At 36.8% G+C, this 27,798-nt stretch overlaps 1 protein-coding gene across 1 annotated transcript in view; it reads left to right on the top strand.

The window, feature by feature from the left end:
* The window catches only part of LOC122810706 (fibrillin-1-like), a 532,858-nt gene that overhangs the window by 229,862 nt on the left and 275,198 nt on the right, over positions 1-27,798 (top strand). The window contains exons 22-23 of the mRNA XM_044082270.1: positions 13,656-13,802; positions 26,302-26,448. Of these exons, the coding sequence (XP_043938205.1) occupies positions 13,656-13,802; positions 26,302-26,448 (294 nt within the window). The remainder of the gene's footprint in view (positions 1-13,655; positions 13,803-26,301; positions 26,449-27,798) is intronic.

The raw sequence follows: 27,798 nt of genomic DNA, 5'->3' as shown, positions 1-27,798 counted from the left end.
TCACAAGTGGCATCCCACAGGGTTCTGTCCTGGGACAACTCTTGTTCGGTATATACTTTTTTGAGGTACAGGCAAACGTGGGAGGACTATGGCTCACCAAGTTCGCAGATGACTGCAAACTGGGCGCCATAATTAACTCTCCATCTGACACAAACATCCTTCAAAAAGGTCTCACAGAGATAGATAAGTGGTGCTAGTGCCATGGTTTAAAGCTAAATGCCAAAAAATGTATAGTCATACCCTTTGGCAAAAACAATGTGCCCACAAATTACCACATAGGCGGAAACCCATTAAGTACAGAGAAAGTTATTAGGGACCTGGGGACCCAAGTTGATAGCAATCTCTCCTTTGAAAACCACATTGCCAAAGTGGTTAGAAAGACCTTCTACATAGCCCACCTCATCACGAAGGGTTTTACATCTAGATCAAGAGAGGTAATCATGCCCCTTTATTCATCCCTCATCAGGCCCATCATAGAATACAATGCCCCTTTTGGGATGTACCTTACCCGACACCTGCAGCAATTAGAAAGACCCCAAAAGTATCTAACAAGAGGATCAAGGGTCTCAAACAGATGCCATATGCTGCTCAGTTAAAAAAACTCCAGCTCTACTCAGTTGCATACCGCCTACTTCGAGGCGATCTATGCCTGACATACAAAGATATGTCAAATCCAGAATTAATGGACATGCTCCACCTCAGTAAATCTAAATCCCTTAGAGCCACATGCTCGAGGGACTTGAACCTCAGCACAGAAATAAATAGAACTTGCTGGAGGGACAGGTTCATAACCCAGAGGCTCCCTTCGCTCTGGAATAGAATTCCAGTTCATGTGAGGCAGAGCACCTCACTGAATCTCTTCAAGAAGAATCTTGATAAGTGGATGGGGGATCGTAGGTTTGTCCCAGGGATTACTCCCATGTCACTATTAGACAGAGGCACAGTAAACTAAACCTTAAAAAGGGCACAGTATACTCAAGTCAAGGGGTGGCGTAAGCCATACAGAATCGGGCTAGGCTTGTAATTGCCCCAGGGCAGATAGCCTAGTATGAACCTATGAACCTATGAACCTATACATGAGTGGTAGGAGGTAGGTAGGTAGTTGCAAGGGTGGTTTTAGTGTTACTTAGGAAGTTTTTGTGTCAATAGAGCATAGCTAAATTTTGGTGAGTCTGTTTTATGTTATTGTCCTGAATAATGGAAACTGAATTGCAGAAAAAATGGACTTAAATATATTAAGTTCAAGATTGGAATTTCCCAGAATATTCCCTTTTCTCAAAGGGATAATAATCTTATAGGTGGTATATGTAAATCTAGAATGTGGGAGCTTGTCTCTCACATTGGGAGCTGCAGGAAATATTTCTTCCCTGCAGAAAGAAGTTTAAGGAAGACGAGTGATGTTCCAGATTCGCTCTTTTCCTGGATTTTTGATCTTTTTTTTGTTGGTCTGTCTGCACTCGCCATTACGAGTGCCGACATTTCAATTGGGAGCCCACTCCAGTTCCTTTTATGGGGTCAGTCTGCAGTGATCATATTGTTGCCAAGAGGGAGTAGTTTTGTATCATTTATGGTGGGTTTAAGCCAGGTTTCAGTAATAATAGAGAATGCAAGGGTATAATGGGATATACAGGCATGGGGTTTGGGGTTTTATTACGATGTTCAATGTTTTAGACAGACCTGTTGTAGAGTATGTAGGAGTGGAATGGGATGAGTTGGGGTTATTTTTAATGGAATGTGGGATTTGTGTGGTAGTACAGTATATATGGGTAGAGGATAATGTGGAGTAGAAGAAGAAGACGGAGGAGTGACTGAGTTGCAGTTTTGAGAGGCTGATTGTTTGATGCTCAGATTAGAGAGTGGGTTGAAATGTTCAGGGTAGGGAGGGTGTTACCACACTGGTGGATTTTAAAGAAGTAACATATCACTTTTGAAGGTTTAATTATGTGTTTTATTTTCTGATAAGATGAGTGCTAGGGAATTATTTTGTGTTTAAGATAAAGCTAAGGGGAGAGAGTGAAGAGACATGGCAGTATATTGGTGATGATATTGATAGTGTACAAAACAAAAAAGAGGACCAGCATACAAGGCACCTTATATTGATATAAAATACATTAATAAAAGTATTCGGTTCTTTGAAACACAGACCGGTTTCGGCAAATACAAAAATCAGAGCCTTCTTCAGTGTGTAGATTTCATACAAAAGAGAACCTTTATATAAATGATTCATTAAGTCATGTGGTTAATTACATATGTTCATTGAGACCTGGCTTAAAGAGCCCACCAAGTTTAATGATCCATTTTTTCTCCACGGAGTTCAGTAGATCACGCCAACCTAATTTATTATGTCTAGATCTCAAGATTTTATCTATAATGGTGAAACTGAAACATGCATTTTGATGAATGAGAGAATGTTTATATAAGGCATTGTTTTCTCTCTTATTCCTGATGTCACTAAGATGCTCAGATATTCGAAGTTTCAAGGGTCTTGACGTTTGACCAACATAAAATGCAGGACATGTGCACTTAGCCAAATAAATTACCCAATCTGAGGAACGATTAGCAAATAATTTGATGTTATATACTTCAGGGGTATTTTGGCTAGTGAAACTTTTAGTTTTAAGTAGTTTAGTACAATAAATGCAGTGTCCGCAAGGAAAGCATCCAAGTAGAGGATCACCTGATAGTGTAGTTTGGATGATGTTGATAGTTTTCACTTCAGAATGTTTGAAGTGATTAAGAAAGGCAGATAATTTTTTTCTTTTCCGGAAAGAAAATGAACATCTCTCCCCAAGAATATCATGAAGTTTAGGTTCACATGTTAATATGTTCCAATTTTGTTGAACAATATTAATGAGTGTATTGGTGTTACGTCCATATGTGGTGATAAGTCTGGGTGGTTCGGAATTGGATTTGTGCCTGGTTCTATAAAGATGCAGATCTGCACATTTCATCTTGTCAACAGTGTGTTTTGTATGTAATAACTGGCCCATTTTGTAGCCTCAATCATGAAATCTGTGTATTAGATCATCCCTGAAGTGTGTATAAGTGTGCTGATCAGAACAAATGTGTTTGATATGCATAAACTGTGATTTAGGAATGTTTTTGCAAATATGGGGAGGATGAAAGCTGGTGGCATGGAGCAGTGAATTGTTTTCGGGGAATTTACGATGAATCTCTGTTGTCAGCGTATGGTCAGATGCACGGCAAACCAAAACATCTAAGAAAATAATTTTATTTTTATCATAGCTGACAGAAAATTCGATTCCCCATTTTTTTTCATTCAAATAAGTGGTAAATTCCAAAAGATATTCACTATCAGCCCTCCATACCAACCAGCAGTCATCCAAATATCTACACCAAATGTCCATTTCTTCAATGTAAATATTATGAGAATTGTCATAAATGACCTGTTCTTCGAAGTAAGCCATGAACAAATCAGCATATATGGGGGCAAAAGAAGCCCCCATAGCTGTCCCCTTAATTTGCAAATAACATTTACCTTTGTTTTGGGATTTTTTCATGAAATAACTGTTGCGGTTTGTTTTGCCAACCAAAAGGGATATGGTCCAGTATGTATGTTATCAGGACAACACCATGTGAATTGTTTTTCATTTTTCTATGGGGCAAGTTTGGACACTTGTGATTTGAGTCGGACTTTTACAGTCAATCGGCTTGCATCTTTTTTCGTCTATGGACACGGACTTATTTCTATTTCTCTGTTAAACTATTGACATTTCATATGATACCTCATACGCATTAGTATTTAGGTTTATTTTTATGATACTAATGTGAATTTTCTTTCAGCTATAGTTTAAACAGTGTACTTTTGTTATAGTCCGGCTGGGCAATTTCCAGTGAGATGTTATGAATACCATTATGTTTTACCATCCGTATATTTGCAAAAACATTTATATGCTGGCCACAGCGAATTGATACGGCTCACATCTTTTCTTTTCCAAGCAATATTTTTTATCATTGCTGAGTGTTTTTGCACTAAAAAGCATACGCTTTATGTTTAGGCCAACTAGACATTAACATGTGTACTGTTTTGTACTATTGCATTTAATTATTGTGAACATTTGGGAGCAGCGCCATTTCATTCAGGCCATTGCTTCACACTAGCAAATATTTTAGTTTTTTCTTGACATTTTTCAGTCATTTTGAATTTCTAATGAACATTTAGGGCTACCATTGTATTTTATCTTATGGTTTTGCTAGCCGATTTGTTGTTTGTTTAGATAATCTTCATATTTATTTGCCGACTGTTGTTTGCATTAATAGGGATATTTTTGTAGTTGAACATTGCATACATATGATTATGTCACGTACATTTAACTTGTATAAGGTGATTTTCCATTTTTTTTAGGGAATATAGCCTAAACTTTAAGGTTATTTGAACCTGCTGTTACATTAATCATAATTTTAGTGTGAGGATTTGCCTTTTTGAATGATTTGAACTGCTTGGGCTTAAGTAACAATATAAGCGTCAATGCAACAGATTGTTTACCCACACTTTACACATAAGTGTGATTCAGGTTTCTTATTGCTCACCTTTATCATAAGATTTTGACAAATAGTGATTGTTGGACCAACTTTTTGGTTCACTTATATCTACATATTGGGAATTATTTATGCCCTATATGAGAAAATATGCAAGCACCATTATATGTGTTTTTGCTATACATATAATTTTGATTCTTCTGTTTTTCACACTTATTTCATTCAGGGCTGATTTACTGTTCAATGATTCTATACTACCTATTGAGATTTAATACAGGTATTCACCATTTGTATTTGATAAATAACATTGGCATGAATATATTAGCTCGGATGTTCTTTCTGAGCATTTGATAATTATTTCAACTTCATTATAGGTAGATTGTTTTTTGATCATTTTTTATGGCTATATAAGTCTATTTCATTACATTATAATGTGCTCCTAATGGTATATAACTAGATAATTGGTATTTTTGCCACATTGCACTTGGTTCTGTGCACCTTTGTAGTCATTTTTATGCATGGCTGTTTACTTATTGTTCTAGGCTCTATTGAAAGCTTATTTAAGGCAAAATTCAAACATTTTTTTAGTCCTGGCCTCTGTCAGTTTGTCTGCTGCATCAATTTCACCCTAACTTTACATTGGGTATTTGTTATAGTGAAGCTACGGACCTAGGGCTTATTGGTTCAAATAGGACCGGCAAAGGACCTAATTTATGTCCACTGATTTTTTCAGTGAGATTTCTATATATATTTGAGATATTTTATATATTTCATAACATCATAGGTTTATTGCTTATTGATCCAATTTTGAACCGGCCAAGGTCATTTATCAGGGTCTTTTGATATTTATACAACTTCAATATCTTGTCCAGTTTTATACCTGATAATTGTTCACTTTTGAATTACTCAAGCATCTTTATTTCCATGGTGCATCATGGAATTGCATCATTTGCTTACAGGGCTATCCTCTGACAGAGATGACCTTTCTGTTTTTGGTATAGGCCCACTTGGTGAAAGGTTGGATGATCTTGGCATTGCAGGCAATAATGACAGTTGTGAAATATTTTTTCAAATTTAAATAAACATATGAGATCTTTGCAAAATAACGTTTGGCATTATGAGCTTTTTCGTGCCTATTTACTTAAAGGAATGACTCCACGTGGCTTAAGGATACGTACACAACTATTGGTTAATACCCCTGATGATTTTTTACTTAAACAATGGAGTGAAGTTCAACAAGAAACATCTCTCAAATTTGTTGAAATATTGGCCATCTATTATAATAGAATCATTGAACAGGAAATTTCATCCATCACCTCTCTTAGTGACAAGGCTAAGCAATTTGAGGGACAGACCATATACACAAATAGCATTAAAAATTTAAGTAAGGAACTAATTACATTGGAATCCCAGTCAAAAGAAAGGAAAAAGAAAAAGTTCCAAAGAGACTTAGATGATTACACCAAAGGTGATCCTTTCACTTTTGAAAATAAAGCAAAACATGTATGATTTACTGCCCAAAATTGGACCAATCCCAAAAGGAAACGGTCCAAATCCATTCTTAAAAAAGTTACACCACCAAATTACTGACACTTCAGCTGATGATTACTCATCTTCGGGTCTAGATACTGATTCAGGGGGTGCCACAGGCTCACCAGCATTAAAAAGAAGGAATTCTACAACCATGCAGGGTTTACCCATAGGAGGAGGGGGGCAGAAAACATAAAAGATGTGGACAATATGGAAACTCTATTACAGATGTTTGTGACAAAGTAACAAATGTAAACATTACCAACATTTCATCACATGTCCTTTCCTCCTCTGAAATTGAAATTCTTAATAAAGAATTATCATTCATTCCTGTTTTTTTTGTCTCAGAAGAAAGTTTTGTCCATGATATTATTTCATTTTGTAGGATTCTCAATCTCAAATTATTTTTTTCAGGAGCAACAATCATCAAAGATCTCAGATGAATTCAAATACCACAGATCTTCCTTCATGCCACCCATGAATCATCATGTTTCCATGTTTCAAAAAGCCATGATTAAAGACCTTCACTTTCAATTCAGGTCAGCCCCACCTTTACCAAATAATGTATCCAAAAGTTGTATGAATAACATCACTAAACTAGCTAATAACCACAATTTGGATATTATTGGTGCTGACAAAGGGGGTTCAATAGTTGTTCAGGATTCATCCCAATATGACCACGAAGCACTTAATCAATTATCAAATGCACAATATTATTCTGAACTAACCATTGATCCAACACCGGTCTTTAAACAACAGATTGACTCGTTTCTCAATTCAGCTGTTGAAGATGGGATCATCACTAAAAATACACAGTTTCAACTCACCATCTCCAATCCTTGCCTACAGTACATATATTTCTACCTAAAATACACAAGGATCTTCAGAATTCTCCAGGTAGACCTATCGTTTCTGGTAGAAATTCATTAATGGAACCATTATCTCTGTTTCTAACTAAATATTTATAGCCGCTTTTACAATGTGTCCGAGCAAGGATCAGAGACACGACTGAATTCCTGCAGATCATTTCTGACACACAGCTTGAGCCAGATTGGTTACTCTGCACATTAGATTTAAAATCATTATACACAAATATACCACACTGGGCTGGTTTGGAGGTGTTGGAATACTGGCTTAATAAGACTGAACTATATAGGCCAGGTTTTAACACTCTTTTGTTGTGTCTGACAGAACATGTACTGACTAAGAATGTGTTCTTTTATAAAGGTAAATGTTGTTTGCAAACTAAGGGGACAACTATGGGGGCTTCTTTTGCCCCCATATATGCTGATTTGTTCATGGCTTAGTTCGAAGAACAGGTCATTTATGACAATTCTCATAATATTTACATTGAAGAAATGGACATTTGGCTTAAATATTTGGATGATTGCTCGTTGGTATGGAGGGCTGATAGTGAATATCTTTGGAATTTGCCACTTATTTGAATGAAAATAAATGGGGAATCGAATTTTCTGTCAGCTATGATAAAAATAAAATTATTTTCTTAGATGTTTTGGTTTGCATGCATCTGACCATACGCTGACAACAGAGATTCATCGTAAATTCCCCGAAAACAATTCACTGCTTCATGCCACCAGCTTTCATCCTCCCCACATTTGCAAAAACATTCCTAAATCACAGTTTATGCATATCAAACGCATTTGTTCTGATCAGCACACTTATACACACTTCAGGGATGATCTAATACACAGATTTCATGATCGAGGCTACAAAATGGGCCAGTTATTACATACAAAACACACTGTTGACAAGATGAAATGTGCAGATCTGCTTCTTTATAGAACCAGGCACAAATCCAATTCCGAACCACCCAGACTTATCACCACATATGGACGTAACACCAATACACTCATTAATATTGTTCGACACAATTGGAACATATTAACATGTGAACCTAAACTTCATGATATTCTTGGGGATAGATGTTCATTTTCTTTCTGAAAAAGAAAAAATGTATCTGCTTTTTTTAATCACTTCAAACATTCTGAAGTGAAAACTACCAACATCATCCAAACTACACTATCAGTTGATCCCCTACTTGGATGCTTTCCTTGCGGATACTGCATTTATTGTACTAAACTACTTAAAACTAAAAGTTTCACTAGCCAAAATACCACTGAAGTATATAACATCAAATTATTTGCTAATTGTTCCTCAGATTGGGTCATTTATTTGGCTAAGTGCACCTGTCCTGCATTTTATGTTGGTCAAACGTCAAGACCCTTGAAACTTCGAATATCTGAGCATCTTAGTGACATCAGGAATAAGAGAGAAACTAGTGCCTTATATAAACATTCTCTCATTCATCAAAATGCATGTTTCAGTTTCACCATTATAGATAAAATCTTGAGATCTAGACATAATAAATTAGGTTGGCATGATCTACTGAACTCCGTGGAGAAAAAATGGATCATTAAACTTGGTGGGCTCTTTAAGCCAGGTCTCAATGAACATATGTAATCAACCACGTGACTTAATAAATCATTTATATAAAGGTTCTTTTTTGTATGAAATCTACACACTGAAGAAGGCTCTGATTTTTGTATTTGCCGAAACTGGCCTGTGTTTCAAAGAATCGAATACTTTTATTAAAGTATTTTATATCAATATAAGGTGCCTTGTATGCTGGTCTTCTTTTTTGTTTTGTACACTGTTTTCTTTGGGACCCTGCAGCTGCCGTATTCGCAGAGGTTGCATCATTTGTGGAGATATTGAGAGTGTCATGTTGTTTGGGTGGGTTGACGTAGGAGAGATGTTGAGGTGTTACTATACAATGACAGTTTTTTAAGTAGGATGTTAGAAGGAACAATAAAAGATACACTGTCAGAAGCAACTTGTTTGTAAATTAAGTGGGGTAGAGAGAATAATATTAAAAAAGAGGTAGTATAAGGCAGTAGAATAGGTGGTGAAAATAATGGAGAAAAGGTGAATTAGATGGTGAGGAAGAGGTGGATGCAGTAAAACAAGCTATAAAGGTAAAGGAAAGGTAAGATGCCAAGTTAGTTTAAAAGGTCAAGAGCAGGTGGATGGTGAAGGGAATGGAGGAATCTAGATGAGATGGTGAGGAATAGGAAAATGAGGTAGAGCAAGCGATGAAGGTAAATGAAAAGTAAGATGAAAAGTTAGTAAAAAAGGTGCGCAGCAGGTGGTAATGAATAGGGTGGAACAAGCAATTAAGATAATGGAAGAATATGATTCAAAATTAAATGAACGGGGAGCAGATGGTGAAGGGTGGTATGGATGGCTAGTCCTATAGCTGGTCAGGGAGATTATGAGGGGGAGAAAAAAGTAATGGAGGAAGAAAGATATGGTGCAATTACAGAAAGGTGAAAAGGGAGAATCGTTATTGTGAAGGCTATGAGGATATATCTATATGTATGTGTATATAAATGTATATGTATATATATCTAGTTCCCCTTCACAAGATCGAATGGATGGAAGCTCGAAATTCATAATCTCGAGACCAGACTCTCGAACTTCCATTCACTTGAAATTGTAAATAGGAGCCTTAGGTTTTAAAAAATAAAAAGTTAACTTACCTTATTGCAGGGGGCCAGGTCCCCCTGTACCCTAGCAGTTTAAATGTGAATGTTCCGTGACCACACTATAGCGGAGGAATGGAAAATGTTCCGTTTTGCACTTACGCTTATAGCGCGGAATGGGAGATTTCCCTTTCCTTCACTACAGTGAGATCTCAGAGCAGGTATATTTAAGTAGGGGGGTGTGGGGGATGTAGGGGGGGGTGAAGCCCCCTGTGAAAACATTTGAAAGGTGTTAATTTTATTTTTTGTCCATTTCATATGTTTGAGTTTCTCTAAATTTGAGATTCTGATATCGAGTTTATGACTTTCAAGTTTAGAAACATTCACTCATATGAAGGGGAACCATATATATATATATATATATATATATATATATATATATATATATATATATATATATATATATTTGTGTGCATGTGAGTGTGTGTGTGTGTGTGTGTGTGTGTGTGTGTGTGTGTGTGTGTGTGTGTAGACACAGAGGACTGAGAGAGAGAGAGAGAGAGAGAGTAAAGGAGTGAAAAGAGAAAGATAAAATAGAAAAATAGGTATTTAATACATAGAGTAAGGTAAGGCAGCTGAAAGTTTTTTTAAGAGTAGGCAGTTTGGTGTGCCACAATGGGAAATAGGGGAGTTAGCTTCAGATACAGAGGTGGAGTAAGACCTGATATAAAAGTTGAGTCAGAGTGGGGTTTGGGTGGGAATTAAGGGTATGGTAGAGAGCAGAGTGAGCCAAGTGCAAGGGGGTGACCAAAGCAGGTTCCTCCCGTAGAACATGGAATGTTACAGAAAGAAATAGTCTCCTGGACTGCTGAATGTCCTAAGAGAGTACACACACAGTAGTTTTTACCTCTGGAATAAAACATGTTAGCTGTAATGCAAAGTTGACATGTCCACTACTTCAGTATGGGGTTGAGCTATAATTTTAACCATTACATGAAATCGTAATCTTTTTTATGTCTTCTGTTTGACTTCTGCACAGGAGATTCAGAGTCAATACTAATTTTACATGGGTATCTAGCTATAGTTACAGGAGAGTTGCAGTCTACACATGGGGTGGGGGAGCCATGCTACTAGGTGGGGAGGTACTGCTTTCTGCCATATCGCAGTTCTGAAGATCCCTAATTAAGGCTTCCCATTTTCCATTATTAGCTCATTTTCTCCAAAGACAAAGGCAAAAAAAAGGGATGGATCTCAAATATATTGTTCTTCTTATATGTATTAAAACATGTAAACACACTAGACAGCATGTTTTGCATTGACATCTGTTTTCTGATGAACAGGAACTCCGAAACTTAAATGTATCTTATGTAGGTGACTGCAGTGCAGTCCTCAATTTGCTAACAAATCAGAAATTTTATAAGAAATGGACAAATATGAGACAAAATAAAAAAGTGGAGAGGGGGCCATTATGCAAAAACAATCAGTAACAGCTGATGAAGATTTGCCATCACCAGAAAGCAAAGGCACAAACTTCATGACAAACAGACCAAAATATGAGGAAACATCAATCAGAGACAGCTCATGTGTATGGCAAAGTTTCACCCCTGTAATGCAGGAAGTTCTCAGCTGCAGTACTACAAGTGACCTACAGCAGACAATAATGGTACTTAGTCTTCCACTTTCTATGGTAACCCCTTCTATAGCATCTCACACATGTTGTACCTGTTAATGTGCTGTACCTCTCTGCATCATCATCCTCGTGTACCTTTAGTCCCCTTGAGACTAGCTATTTAGTCCAGGTAGGACTTAATAAAACAGGACTTGACTGTGCTCCTGACTCTCCTGAGGAACCCGTCTAACCATTGTTTTTGCATACTATGGCTCATTCTGTATAAAGAAAACAGAAGCAACAGTCACTGTTCAGCTTTCTGCACTGAGAATACTTTGCAAAATATTTCCTCAAACCTGAACTTCGTAGCACCATAATCTGCAACAAAATCAAAAGTGATAAGTCCCAAATCAAGGAAGTTGCCTCTACATAGTTAGAAAGTTGATATACTGCAGGTTTTGCATTATTACGCTTTTTCTGAAGGATATGAAGTCTGAAACTCAGTGTCTGTTATTCTAGTGACTGCATTATTTAACAATTAAAATAAAATATAAAGAACACACTAAAACATAACACAGATAAACCTTAGGACATTTTACAAAATTAAGAAGATAAACTGAAAAATAATAAGGGACAAAGGCCCATGACTGGAGGCAACATAGCTCTTATATAGCTAGAAAGTTCCCTTAATCCATGTTTTGCATTAGCATGCATTATATGAAGCTTGAAATTCAAATGTCAAATGTCTGTTATTATTTTAGTGATTAGCAATGCTAAACAACATATCATCAACCCACCAGAGGCAAACTCCAGGGCATTATGGAAAATCAATGACATTGTTTGGTTTGATGTCATGTAGGATTCCCAGTTTATAGAATGGTAGTTAACATCCCCCATGAATATGGTATTGGGTTGAATTGTAAGTGTCTCAAGTAGATCTATGTATAAGCTATAGGTTTTATGGGTCATAGATGGTGATCTATAGCTTGCAAGTATATGATATGGAGCTCTACCTTTGGTAATTTGAGCAAGGAGAAACTCAAGCACTTTATCCTGTTTGAGCAATCTTGAGGTATGTTTGTTTTTGATGTAGACTGAGACACCTCCACATTTAGTCCCTGCCTGTGCTGTACCTCCCATGCTGACAAATATTGTACACCCTTTGAATGATACCAAAAAAATCTAAACCAGTTATGAAAAATAATCATCTTCTGTATGTATAGTGGCATTAACTTTGAAGAGGATATAATGCTACTCAATGCTAGGCTCATACCAGCCTTGGACAGATAGTCTGAGAGCTCCATAATGTCCCTCTTCATATAGTCCATGGAAGTATGTCTGAGGTCAGTTACACTCACATGGACTATGACTAAAATCACACTGGTACTTGTGGTTCATTGACCTGACTGCGTGAGTATGTTGGCGTTTCCTAGCCCAGGAAGTCTAAGTCAACTAGCAGTGATTTTCACCTTGGTCAGCTTGATGAGTGGGGCATCAGTATGTCTCACAATGGGCAATCCTATGACTAGAGTGTTGCATAGTGCTTTGACTTACCTTGCAGATATTGTAGTTGAGGATACATTGGTTACAGTGTTAGGTATTGTTTCTGTAGAGTGCTTTTGGGTTTGTTAAGAATTATTCCTGTAGATTGAATGCTGGGAGGTCTTTGGGATTTAGGAATATTATTTTTTAGTGCCTCATCATATGGTGGTGTCTATGTCAGGTGCATACTTTATATGGTGTATGTAGTGTCTGTGTTACTGACAACCTGATTGTTATTTTTGAGTATTGCATGTGATCAGTGTATCTCACACTGATTTTTGTCTTGAATGTAGTTGCAGGCAAGAGGGATCTCGTATCTCAGTATGAAGCTGTTCAGGGGCCTGCACATTTGTATCAACAGAGTCAGTCTTTTAAAAGTCAGCTCTGCCTAGGCTATTGTAAACAAGGTTTTCTATCTAGTTTCTAGCAGTGCTGCTCACACTGATTTTTGTTCTTATGCTCCCACTACAGAATCTGTCAACAACTCACCTACTAGAGTTGTACATTCTATTTACACAGCTTCAGCCACAGAATCTAACAAGTAATCTACTGCAGTGAATGTTGTATTTTTGTTGGTGTAACTATAGGGTGATTGTGATGTCCTTGTATCTGTTTTGTAGCTATAGGGAGATTGTTTTGTAGTTATAGGGTTATTGTAATGTCCTTGTATCGGTTTTGTAGTTATAGGGTGATTGGGATTTATGAATCATGTTACATTTTTGATTGTGTACCTCATCCACCATACACACCTTAGGATTATGCATAATATTTATGCACACAGCAGACAGAAGATAAGGATGGAGTCAAAGCACATGGCGCAATATGTCTACAGTTAATGTTTTTCTGTGGTACATCTTGTCACATTATCATAACTAAACCTGTAAATGTCATACAACAAGAGTGTTTAAACAGTGAGTAAAACTGCATTCTGTAGAATATGTCTTATGTTTACATTTTCACTATCATTCTAGATGACAATGAATGTAGTGCAAATAATACATGTCCAAACAATGCAGAATGCTACAACACCATTGGAAGTTATTATTGTGCATGCAAACCTGGATTTAAAAGTCACTCAGAAGCAAAGAATTTCACTCGTTCGCCAAAGAGATGTGAAGGTGGGTATAATTGTGTATTTGAGTCTGAGTGTTATACCAGATTAAGAAACCAAAAGTAATTAGCCATGTATCCAACTTCTTATTTCATTCGAGTATTAACAAAGCCAACTCTGGCACCACATACGTCTGTTAACAAATGGTCCATGTGCATTTCATTTCCTGGCATACAGGCTCAGAGGATGTGTGCAGGAAATGGGAGGAATCCTAAGTGTAATATTTAAAAGTAAGTCTAATGCATTAACCAGCTCTTAAATTCCCGGTTAACTACACAACCAAAATGATTTCATGAAATGGAACTTTCTGGTTCATGTAGTAGAATTATCTTCTCTCATTTCAAATGTAGAAGTACCGCATCCCACATAATACAATCCAGATTATCATTCGGTAAAGAATCTACTACATATTGATCTGATTAATAAATCACACACAGTGTACTTTAAATTAAGGTACTGGACAGCCTTATTCTCATATCATATTATTTCCACAGCCTCAGTCATAAGAAAAGGCTTGCACTCTTATATGTCAGTTTATATCAGACTTTGGCTGTATAAGGCTTCTTCACACAAAATGTTAGCACAAGTTAGAGTATAAAACCAGGACAAATAATATAACATTTCCTAAATGCATAGCCACCATTTTTTTCAGGTGGTTTTCCTGACCTTTCTTCAAATACAGGTTTCCGAGTGATAAGATATTGCTATGCTTTTAGGGTTAAACCAAGCAAGCTATCACCAAGAGCCATCACAACTGAAACATATTACAGGCATTCATTAATGAAGTCCTCCTGTACATGTGTAGGTTTCAATGAATATATGCAGATTTAGGATCACCTGACTAGTGGTGAAATTATAGTAGTTCCCTAGAAAAAGTAGTAAGGGAGTACTGTCCTACATGAAACATGATGCCTACAACCACAGGATGAATTGAGTACAAAAATAACAGCATTTATTACTCAAAGGGTTACACAAAAAGAAAAGAAAAGATGAGATCAAATGTATGACTTTATCAGATGAGGAATGTGTAAGGATATACCCTTTGTTAATGCTCAGAAACATGCATGCTGATTAGACAAAGCAATTAGTATATCCATTGTAAAGCCACTATTACTGATAGGAAAACTTATCACTGTCTGTAACCAACAGAGGAAACATTCTGTATGCCCCAAAGTTACACAACAAAAACAAATTCACAAATGCTTAAAAAATAATAAAACAAGCAAACAAACACACAAAAAAATTTCACCTCAAGAAATAACAGATACACAAGTAATTAATGGTTTTGTATTGTATGACTGCTATTCCTTGGATGCAGTTTCGTGTTTGATTTCTTCTTTTACAACTGCTCCCTGTACACACCTAAAACAGCTGATCCCACTATTCAGTCTGTTTTCTGTAAGCTTTAAGAATCAAAAGTTATTTTGCAAGCACCTTCCTCGTCAGAACTGGTTGTTTTACAAGTGTGTTTGGCAGCTCACATTGGCACATTGTGAAATGCTAGTCTTCCCATTGCATTTTTTCCAAAATGACTAGAAGTATCCGCAGTATTGACTCTGCATACAACATGAAAATCTATAAGACAGATGGAAGTGAAAGCTGCATTTCACTGATGTTGTGCATGAGTATCAGACTGCAGACATTGTACAAACACACAGTACATCACTCAGACATTAGAAGAAGCCGAGGAATGTTATTTTCCCTTTATATACTAACATTATTTAAACAAATCCAGAAACTTCTCTTATTCAATAATAGCATTCATTAATAGCAATAATTAAATCCTGTGTGAGGGTAATTCTGGATATACAGCACAATAAAAAGCCAGAACCAGATGGAGATTGTCAATATCAATGAATTTCCAATTCATGAGGATTAAGCATAGACAAGATCACTTTTATCAATAACATGGCTTCATCTGTTGTGACAAAACACCCTGCTCACCTCATTTATTTAAGCAGATATAACTGACATGAATAGCTTGATGAAAAAAATCTTTAAATTGTTATACATTTCTTCATTTTCTTCAGATTTTATGTAATAAATAGTCATATTTCCATTTAAGGACATTGGCCTTCATACATGTGCAGTGGCACATCCCTGGAGTTCCTACTTTTATTAAAATACAGTTGGCTTACTCAGGTCAGTCTGAGATCATTTAAAAATTGCCCAGCAATCTAACATACATCAAAAATGAGAACAAGGTATTTACATCTTATTACAGATACCCCTGATGGCAGAGAGGATGCAAACACCCATTACCGAGTGCCTCATGCTGCAGAGGTGACTTGTGCCAGTGGCAGCCTGAGATTCAAGTGAAAGAAAGCTTTTCTGGTATTTGGAGTAAATCAGACAGAGAAAGGCATTTTTCATTATTTGTTTCTGTTTTAATTAAGTAATGTACGGTGTTTTGTTAAGAGTGATTCTGTTCGGCTGCCTGTTCTTGCCAATTAAATTTGTTCAGTGTGTGTGTGTGTGTGTGTGTGTGTGTGTGTGTGTGTGTGTGTGTGTGTGTGTGTGTGTGTGTGTGTGTGTGTGTGTGTGTGTGTGTGTGTGTGTGTGTGTGTGTGTGTGTGTGTGTACATGCTGTATTACAGATTACAATATAGGTGACTGACAGCATTGAGCTAAAATACATTACTATAGCTCTTATGAATGCATTCATTTGTTTGATCACTGTCAGATCAAAAACTGAAATCTAAACCAATGCACAGAAAGTTAACTACAAATTATATGGAAGCAAAACAGTCACTGTATAAAACTAACTGGAGTGAGGTGTTCAGTGGAAAAACTGCAGATAGAATGTGGAAAATATTGAAAGAGAAATTGAGTGCAAAAAAAAAAATGTTTAACATTAGGATCTAGTCATACAACATCTGGGGGTATATTTACATAATAAAAATATATCTGATTAAGGTGAGAGACAAAAATTATAAGAAATGGAAAAGGGTCAAAATACAACTTTGAAAAGTGAAATAAACAAGATGGACAAACAAATTAAGCATAGTGGGAGACAAAATCAAGAAAAAATTGAAGAAATTTTATATAAAGATATTGAGAATAATAGGAAACCTTTTTATAGATACATGGTGAGTGTGGAAGAGAGGTGAAGAAGAGAGTACAGGCAGGATGGAGTGGGTGGAGAAGAGTGTCAGGAGTGATTTGTGACAGACGAGTACCAGTAAGAGTGAAAGGGAAGGTCTACAAGAGGGTAGTTAGACCAGCTATATTATATGGGTTGGAGACAGTGGCATTGACAAAAAGGCAGGAGTCAGAGCTTGATGTGGCAGAGTTGAAGATGTTAAGATTTGCACTGGGTGTGACGAGGATGGACAGGATTAAGAATAAGTATATTAGAGGGTCAGCCCACATTGGAAGGTTTGGAGACAAAGCCACAGAGGCAAGATTACATTGGTTTGGACATGTGCTGAGGAGGGATGCAGAGTATATTGGGAAAATGATGATAAGGATGAAGCTGCCAGGTAACAGGAAAAGAGGAAGGCCTAAGATAAGGTTTATGGATGTGGAGAGAGAGGACATGCAGGTGGTTGGTGTGACAGAGCAAGATGCAGAGGATAGGAAGAAAGGGAAACATTTGATCTGCTGTGGCAACCCCTGACGGGAGCAGCCGAAAGAAGAAGAGGAAGATAAGATGTGGAAGGAGTAAAGATACACAAATTGATAAACTGTGTGCAGATTCTAAAATTTATTCGCAGATACAACAGATTATAGATATATTTATAAAATCTTATAAAAAACAGTTTGGGTCCACAAAAGGGGTGATAAGTTGTCCCAGTGACATACAGGTAACCCCAGATACTGGAATCAAATTAGATTTTATTGAGAAAGAACTGCACAAACTGGATCCAAACAATGCACAGGAAGGAGACGGAATTAGTAACAGCAAGAACTTACAGTACCATTATATCTGTTATTCACTAGGTCATATAAATATGGGGGGATTCCTCAATATTGGATACATACACTTATTAAAATGGTGTTTAAGGGAAAGGGGAGTAGGACAAACCTAGAATCATATCGACCCTTAAGTTTACTTTCATGTTGTGGTAAAATAATGGAGAAGGTAATATTAGATAAGTTAGACAGACAGGGGTCCAGGGAAGTAAATATTGTGGGAAGAAATAGCCAGGGAATTGTTATGGCTAAGCTTGTATAGCCTAGTACCAACCTATGAACCTATGTTATTGTCAATACTGGATAGGTTGAGACTTGAAACCATATATCAGCATGCATTTGCTGAAAGTGGATCTATTACCACCTGCAACATGGTGTTCTATAACAATGTAACAACAGTTATGAATGAAAAATTGTGCTGTGATGTAATTTATATAGATTTAACTTCAGCATTTGACAGGGTCATACACAAAACACTGATCAATAAATTAGTACAACTAGGTATTGATGTACTCTTGATAATATGGATAGCTGCATGGCTTACAAATAGGACATGGCAAATATCATATAGCAACTGGACAGGTAAAATCCTTGGTTACAGTCAAGGTGTCCCACAGGGCTCTGTCCTAGGTCCTTACTTGTTTAGATTGTATCTTTCAGACCTAACTTTTTCATCTGAGGTATTCTACAGTCTATATGCAGATGATCTGAAATTGGGTAAAATGATTACATGTGTTATAGATAAGACATGTCTGCAAAATAACTTGACTAAATTGACCATTTGGGCACAGGAGAATAGTATGCTGATAAACACATCAAAAACTAAGCATATGAGATTTGGGAGACATAAACTGAAAGGTGAATATTGCACACAGTGATTGAAAATGTAGACTCATTTAAGGAGCTGGGTATATTGGCAGATTCAGCTATGAGTTTTTCGGGTCTATATTAGATCACCGAATGCTTAAAAAAGCGAATGCTTACAATTTTGAACTGTCAGAACAGCGATTCCAACAACAACAAAAAAAAAAAAACCACTTTAAACATTACATTAAGTGGGGGCTTCGCCCCCATCAGCCCCACACCCCCCTACTTAAATATACCAACTTTGAGACCGCACTACAGTGCCGTAAACGGCAAAGTAACAAAGCAGCCAAGCAAATTCTTTCCCAGGGAAAGAATTCGCTTAAAAGCCGCTTCGATCTTTTGCCGTTTCCATCTTTTGAGTTCGACCAAGACGTATTTGAAAGAATGTGTCTTCGGTCTTCTAATAGGGAACCGAGTTTTTCTCATAACTAATGTTACTTATAGAACTATAGGCTGTATAAAAAGATTTATAAAGTCTAGGTAATAAAAAATGATGAAGTCATTGTTTGTTAGTTACATCAAACCCAAACTTGAGTATGGAATAACAGTATGGAAACCCTATAAGAAAACAAGCATAAGTAAACTGGGAAGAGTACAGCAGAAATATACCAAGGGCATCCATGGATGTGAAAGTTAAAGTTATTTTGAAAGACTACAATATCTGAACTTGTACAGTGTCTCTTACAGATATCTAAGAGGAGATCTTATTCAGGTATATAGGGCATTTAGAGACAACTATCTTTGGGAATGTTTGGGGTTATCAAAAATTACTAGAGAATCATCAGACACTCTATGTAGAAGCTTCTATAGGAATGAGAAGTGTACTAATTGGTTCTCTGACAGAGTAGCTGATGCATGGAACAGACTACCAAATTACATTAAAGCATGTACTAGCGTAGATATATTTTAGAACAGCCTGAACACCTATTATGGAAACAAGTGTTTTGGTATATTTCTAAGCTAGAAAGGCATTAATGCCCGTGCTTGAAATATTTGTATGTATCAAAAGTATTGCAAATTATTACATGCATTCTTATTTGGAAATTCAAGGGAATTCTTGGAGGAAATCTGCAGCCTTGCTGGCAGAGACAAAGAAAACCAATTATACTATTTGAAGATCAATGGCAACAGTGTTGGCTTTCCTTCTAAACTAACAAACACATCTGATGACATCTTACACAATGCATTTTCTTTACAAATTGGTTCTACCACAGCCTCACCTAGTATAGCTCAAATATGTTTGGTTTGGTGATCAAATTTCAAATCATTTTAGCATTTCATTATTAAAAGTCAACAAGTGGCAAATGAAACTCCAGATTATGGTCAGTTTGTCTTTGATGGACCAGTCACCAACTCTTGCTGACTGTCAACTTTAAACAAAAAAATCATTTATGGTAAATGGGTGGGTCATGTCAGATTCAGAAAAAGCAGCATCACAGGCTGCCACCTGGTCTATGACACTTCTGTGATGACAGAATCTCAGCTGGAGAGCTCAGGCTTGTCATTGCACAGGGGATCAGCTCAGGGAAGCTATGGATGTGCCCAACCAAAAAAGTGTTGGCTGATGTTCTTGAAGATGTGGTAAAGCATGCGTGCATGCACAGATAAAGGGGTATAGGCACACTCTCTGTGGTGATGCAAGTGCATGTATCATGACCATGTGGAGGTATAAAATTAAAAGAAAATGGGCAAGCTGGACACATGGTTCCAAGGACAATGTACATATTTAAGAAGTATGATGCTTCAGAGTAAATGGCGATTTGTTTAGAATTACTAAATGACAGAAATACTCTGTTACAACCCATATCTTTATCTATCTTCTCATTTTGATGAGGTGTAGTATTTGAGCAAAACTCCCTTTTTATTTCACTTTGCTAGCTCCTGAGAGCACGGTGCCAGAATTAGAATGTCTAAGGAAAAAACAACTTAAGAAGAAACAGTAATATTGCTGAAATACAAAAAGTATTTTCTCTTCTGCTGAAATTAGAAAGGCTCAGAGGGACACTAGATTGTTGCAACTATGAAGGATCATCATCAAAGCCTAATACTGTATGTACTATATGAAGATGATCTGCAGTCTCACAAGAAGAATTTGAGGCAGATACTTAGGGTTGTGTGGTGATATCTTTACACAAAGGCAGCTCTACAACTGGCCTAGGAAACTATATCTGCATTACCCTGATCAGTCTGATTCGCCAAGCCATCGCATGTATCATATCTGACTTCATAAACTGTGATACCAAAAACCTTACCAGACTAGACCAACATAACTCTGGCTTTTTCAAAAGAAGATCCTTCATCCTAATTTTGTTAACTTCTTTGAGGAGGAGGTCAAACAGGCTTTAGACAGAGGTCATTCTGTTCATACAGCTTATTTGCATCTGAACAAAGCATTTTGCAGTATACCTTATGCTGACATTATGAACAATCTAAGTGCCTTAAAAGTAGGCACACCCAGAGTTAGGAAGATAGTCAACTGGCTGAAATATAGAACCCACATAGCTAAGGTGGGGGCACTTCCTCAGAATGTAGGAGTGTAACTATTGTTGTGCCCAAACGTTCAGTACTGGGAGATCTCCTTTCCAGTATCTACTTCTCTGGTTTTCATATGAGGAACTATACCTGCAGAATACAACAAAGTGGGCATTCCTGTGATACCCCAAAACATGCAGTATATAGCAAAGTGGTTACAATTAAATAGAAAATGTAGTCTGTTGTCAGATTTGGGAGGCAACTCTCTCTCTCTCTCTCTCAGTCTGCACTATATACAATGTTGCACTCCAAACTGATAACGGAGTCAGGGATCTTAGAACCGTGGTTGATAAGTCATTTTTCTTCAACCCCTGTAGAGCAGCAGAAGTCAGGAAACCCTCCTGTAAATGCAACTAATATCCAAAGGTATATCATGCAGGCCAAAAAATAAGCATTCTTCTTTAAGTAGCCCTATTTAGACCAGTAATTTAGTACAATAACACTTTGGGATGTATCCTTCTAGAGATATATAGCAAAGGGACAGGCCCCAGAGGTTCCTAACCAATAAGATTATTGACCTAATGTCTGTGTACTTTGGGGAGACTTGAAAGCAACATGTTTTACTTGGTTTCTTATAGGCTCTTTTGTGGTGACCTCTTACTTGCACTCTGTGACAACAGGGACCCCATACTCATTGGTCTCTACTTACTGCAGGAGCTAGTAATTACTTACCTACTCATTGAAGTTATACATTTTAGTTAGAAAGCTTCCAGTGCAGGATCTACAACAACTTACTTACTGAAATTGTGCCTTCTATCTGTATACCTTCCACTACAGGATTAATCAACTGATTACCTAATGAGATTCATTTAGTTTAAGATATGTAGTGTTTCTATCTATATACCTTCCACTACAGGATCAATCAACTGCTTACCTAATGAGATTCATTTAGTTTAAGATATGTAGTGTTTCTATCTATATACCTTCCACTACAGTATCAATCAACTGCTTACCTAATGAGATTCATTTAGTTTAAGATATGTAGTGTTTATATACTGCACAGGTTTGAAATAGTGTGTATCTTTTTCCTCTAATGAAAGGGCTTTGCGTAGACCTGCCAGTACTTAGAAGCAACATGATCAAGTAAGTCATGAGACTGGACTTGGTCTTTTTGTGAGTAAAGATCCAATCAAGCAGCATCACTCTTTTTTTATGTATTTTAGACGTTGTACGAAACAAAAATGGTGAAAGACAATGGAACTGGACCAAAGTATGGATTCAATACTAGGAAATAATTCACTTGTGTAAAAAACAAACAGTACTTAAAACAGAGTTCTTACGCACTTTTGTCTGTCTAAACATGCAGACTTTATCAGAAGAAACCCCTAATACTGACCCTCAACACCTTGTAAAATAAAATAGCAAGGTTACATGGTTATAAATTAATTATAATCTTATTAGGCACAACATTTAAAATTGCAACAATTTATCATACCTAATCAATATTAAAAATCAAAACATTAAATACATCAAATAAAACTATTGCATTTGTTTATAAAACAAAATATAAGTATAAAGACTGGACATATGATAATGTGAATAAACATTTCCAAGAGCCAATTATGGAACCTAAATGGTTGTTTACATGGGCTTATGCTCCTAAGGAGACACATTTTACATTGATAAAAACTGAATGGTCACTGAGAGATCATATTTATGAACACATATATGCCGTAAGAATGGACAATATTAACAGTGCCCTTGTTAAACACACTTTAATCTGTTCTAGTTTTTCCAAATTCATGTTTTTAGTTTTAGAAAAAATTCCATTTGTCCCTTAATGGGAAGTCAGAAAGAACATTAAGAAAACAGTTAGTGACAAGTGAAATCATAATCCAGTGCATGAATTAGTTTAAATGAAGCATCTAATATTGTTTTTCTCAGGCATAGGGCTGGACACATTGATTGGTTATTTATGCATTTCATTTTTTATTTCATAGTTTACTCAAGTTATTGGGAATCAGTATTAGGACTTCTTCTGATGAAGTCTGCATGTTTAGTCCAGCAAAAGGACTTAAGAACTCTGTTTTAAGTACTTAGTGTTTTTTACACCAATGGATTTAATAGTATTAAATCTGTGCTTTGGCTCAGTTCCATTGTCTTTTCCTTTGTTGTTTTGGTTTGTGTCTCTGTAGAGGTTCAGTGGAATGGTTGGCCACTGTTCACTGTATGTTCTTCTTAGACCTTATGCCTTAGTCTGATGTGCTAACCTTTAAAGCTTCTCTATTAGTAGATGGACATGCTAAATACTATATACAGTTAGATGGGATGGAACACCATAAAGCCACATACCAAAGCTCTGTGCAATTCACAAAGCCCAATTACATCATCCTATATGTGCATACTCAGCTCTGTGCCTCCATAAGTCCAGGTACAGAACAGATATACAAATCAGGGTCCTCACAACCTTCCTTTAGTCACAAACGTGAATCATTGAGTAGAGCAAGTATGTGCAGTGAAGCACCTGTCAGTGACATGGTATAAGGCAATACAGTGGGAAAGCTTGCCTAAATGATTACCTATCGCAGTGACATTGAAGTGACATAAAAGACATGTTGGGAGTGATAACATCATTGTCTCACTCTCACCTGCAGCAGATGGCTTTCAGTTAGAGACAGTGCTTCACTCTTTAATAAACTTCCCTTTAAATTCTTAATCAGAAATACTGCCCTCCACTTCTCAATAAATTGTGCATCAAACGCCATTCCTATACAATATGCAATCCAAATACTCACTTTCTATCTAAACCTTTGAGACCTGTGAAAGATCATGCCCTAAATGTGTTGCAGCTTGTTGAAACTCATTACCAGAAGTAATCAGACAAATAGACAATCTTCCATCTCTCAGAAAAGGCTCCCCATAACCATCTGCTTAATAAAACCAAATCTAACTGCTTTGTAGATATCAGTTATGGAACTGGTTTTACCCACCAGTGCTGATACTCTTCCTGTATTCCTCTCCTCTGATATCTACTGCTCTAGACTGCCTCACTGATGAATATAATATCTTACAGTGTGTGTCTCTGGGGGGGTTGTATATGATAGAAGCATAATAGGTGGGAAATCTTTTTCCCCTCTTCTTTTCCTACTATCTCTGCACTGTGTTTATGACCAGTACCATACTTTGTGGAGACTGGGATAGCTGACCATGCGGTCAATTATATCTGAAGTATGGATTTGTGACTTTATCAGTACTCTGCAAATGAATATTATACTGAGTTTTGCCATCATTTGTACAATTTAACTGCATGCAAAATTCAATACCATTTTATTTGTATTGTATGTTGAATGTTATGCTTTTCTGTTCTTAAAAACAACATTGCTTTGTGTGCATATACTTTATTACCTTTGTACTTTCTATTGGTCAGATTGGCCCAGGTCATGGGTGAAAAGGTTCCCCAGACCAGTCCATTTACCAGGTTAACAAATGTTAATTAAATGAATTATACCATTGAGGACATACATGCATACATATATACTAGTAGATTTCCTAATTTGTATTATATGTAAAAGAGACCTGCTTTGCTGTCATAGCAAAAAGATCACAAGAATCCTTTCAGACTCTCACACTTCCTTGACAGAGGGACAGAGAATTCTGAGTTGTGCCAAAATCCAAACTGTATATAGTGGAACAGGCATATGGACAGGTATGAAGTAGGTTTGTTACAAAGCCAATCCTTTAGACACTGTTTATATATATATATATATATATATATATATATATATATATTCCTGTAAAGGATAGCTATATAGTGTGCTGCTGTGACTATAGTAATGTTTGCCCAATAAGAAACACATTATTACTTATTTTACATGCATGTACACAGACTCCCTATTCACTGTGAAAGGTGATGTGGTCTTCTATAACACCTGTTGCCTTTCACATTGTCAAAACCCTTCACATGTAGAACAGATATAGCACTATCACTTTATATAATGTTGTGTGCACTTTACACACCAGGTGTGTACAGAGGTCCATCATGTGCTGAATATGGTGACACCTCACTATAGTTCACAATGGATAGGGAATTTATGTTGGTGCATTTTTCCTTAATATTATATGCAGGTAACCACACATAGTTCTAAAACATGTATACTTTAACATATGAGAGCTGTTAAGGAAAAACACTTACATAATAACACTGAACTGGATTCCTATTACACGAAGGAAAGTTCACTACTTCGAACTTGTAATAGGAAGCCTCACTTCGGCGAAAGTTCACTGTAACGAAAGTGAAATTTTGCGTAAGTGCACTTCACCGAAAACACCGCAGCACAGTGGAGGACATAAAAACAAGCTATGTCCTCCACTATGGTGCGACAGTCATGGAACTTAGGGTTAGGGCATGGGTTAGGGTAAGGGGATACTTAGTAAAGCTATCCCCTTACCCTAACCCATGCCCTAACCCTAAGGTTCGTGACTATCGCACCATAGTGGAGGTCATTGCTATGTCCTTCACTGCTCTGCAGTCATCACAGACCTTAGGGTTAGTGACGGGTCATGGTAAGGGCATAGCCCTATGGGCTATCCCCTTACTATGACCCGTGCCCTAACCCTAAGGTCAGTGAGTGCTGCACGGAAGTTCAGTACAACACCCGTTCATTGTACTGAACTTCGCGTAAGTGCACTTTCGATTAAGTGCACTTTCGCTGCAGTAAGCATTCCATGCACTATTTCGAATTAGTGAAAATTTGATCTAGTGTATGGAACCGTACTGAACTACACCTTGTTGTAGAGCACACAAGGCATCTGATGTTTACTTCATGTTTTATGCCCTAAGGAACAGCCAACGCAGCTTGAATAAATGTAGAAACTTGCTGTGCTTTCTCAGACTGCTCCTACTGAGGTCATGGTCCTTGTGTATGCTGTGTGACTCTAGGGTGATTTGCATATATAAATCATGCTACAGTTCTGACTATGCACATAGTTCACCACGTACAGGTCATGTGTATGATTATGTACAAGGTTTATGGATATGGTGGACAGAATATGACTTAGGATACAAAGCACATAGATCAGTATGCTTGCAGTTAACTGTTTTTTCTTTGCCGCATATTCATTTCTGTGTCACATTATTGTAACAAGACCTGTAAACATCATGCAAAATAATGGAAGTGAAAGGTCTTTGAATAGTAAGTAAACATTGCATTCTATACAACACTTCTTATGTTCTTATTTCACTATCATTTCAGATAATGATGAATGTATTGCTGATAATACATGTCCTAACAATGCAGAATGTCACAACACCATTGGAAGTTATTACTGCACATGCAAACCTGGATTTAAGAGTCTGTCAGGAGCAACTAACTTCACTGATACACAAGAGAGATGTAAAGGTGCGTATAATTAATATTTGACTCTGAGCATTATAATAGATTAGGAAACATAAGGTCATTTTCATGCAAATAACTTATATCAATCATCTATTAACAAACCATCTTTGGCACCCCATATGTTTTTTTAAGAAATTAGCCTCTTAAACTCAAATGAGAGCTTATAGTAAACAAGCACTTCAGTAACCATTCAATTAGAACTGACCCTTGTACTTTTAATTTGCCTGGTGTAAAGGCTCCTAGCTAGAAGGTCCTAGTTGAAATACAATATCTACAACTATAGGGTGAATTCAGAAGAAAAATAAAACACACACACACACACACACACACACACACACACACACATGCACAGCCCCTGTCCAACTACTGATAAACAAAAAACTACATCCAGCAAATGTATGACTATCACAGTAGGATATGAAAGAGTACATCCCTCATTTCACACTGAGCTGATCAAAGGAAGGACACTGAGGAAACTCAGAGCTATAATATATAACATTAAGTATCCTGTTTTTTGTTTATTTTGTTCTTTATTTCTTTGTTATTTACAGCACTTTGTGTACTGTGTATTTTTCTAGCTAGTTTCATTTCACACTGAGCTGATCAAAGGAAGGACACTGAGGAAACTCGGAGCTATAATATATAACATTAAGTATCCTGTTTTTTGTTTATTTTGTTCTTTATTTCTTTGTTATTTATAGCACTTTGTGTACTGTGTATTTTTCTAGCTAGTTTCACTGTGTGTGAGGTATTAACTGGAAATTGTCCACTTTTATTAAGCATCTGTTGGGTTGTTTGTTTCTGATAACTTGTTGCAGTTAAACTCTTTTTCTAGAGGCTCCTTTAGCTGTTTAAAACTTTCATTTAAAGGCTCACTGCTGCTTTTCAGCTGTGAGAAACATTTCTGCAGTTGTTCTAAGTAGTGGGGATATTTGTAGCATTTCCATATTCAGGCTTGTATTTGGGCCTAGTGTTTGTGGAGGCTGTGTGTCTGAGCACATATTCAGGGACATCTTGGTTTAGCCAAAGCCATCAGGCATTTCAGTGAGAGAGAATTGTTTGAGGTCATTGGCTGACTGAGGTCACCTGGACTACAGCTTAGACTAAGCACCTCATTGGTTCTTTTGAGATTTCTTTCTTAAAAGCTGTCTCAGGTTTCAACTTTCTGTTACCTAAGAAGTTCAGTTGTGAGTGTTCTGCCATTTCACACTGAGCTGATCAAAGGAAGGACACTGAGGAAACTCGGAGCTATAATATATAACATTAAGTATCCTGTTTTTTGTTTATTTTGTTCTTTATTTCTTTGTTATTTATAGCACTTTGTGTACTGTGTATTTTTCCAGCTAGTTTCAC

This window comes from Protopterus annectens, chromosome 9.part0 (assembly GCF_019279795.1).
Source record: "Protopterus annectens isolate FY-2018-M chromosome 9.part0, PAN1.0, whole genome shotgun sequence".
Lineage (NCBI taxonomy): Eukaryota > Metazoa > Chordata > Ceratodontiformes > Protopteridae > Protopterus > Protopterus annectens.
This window is presented reverse-complemented; position numbering and strand designations above follow the sequence as displayed.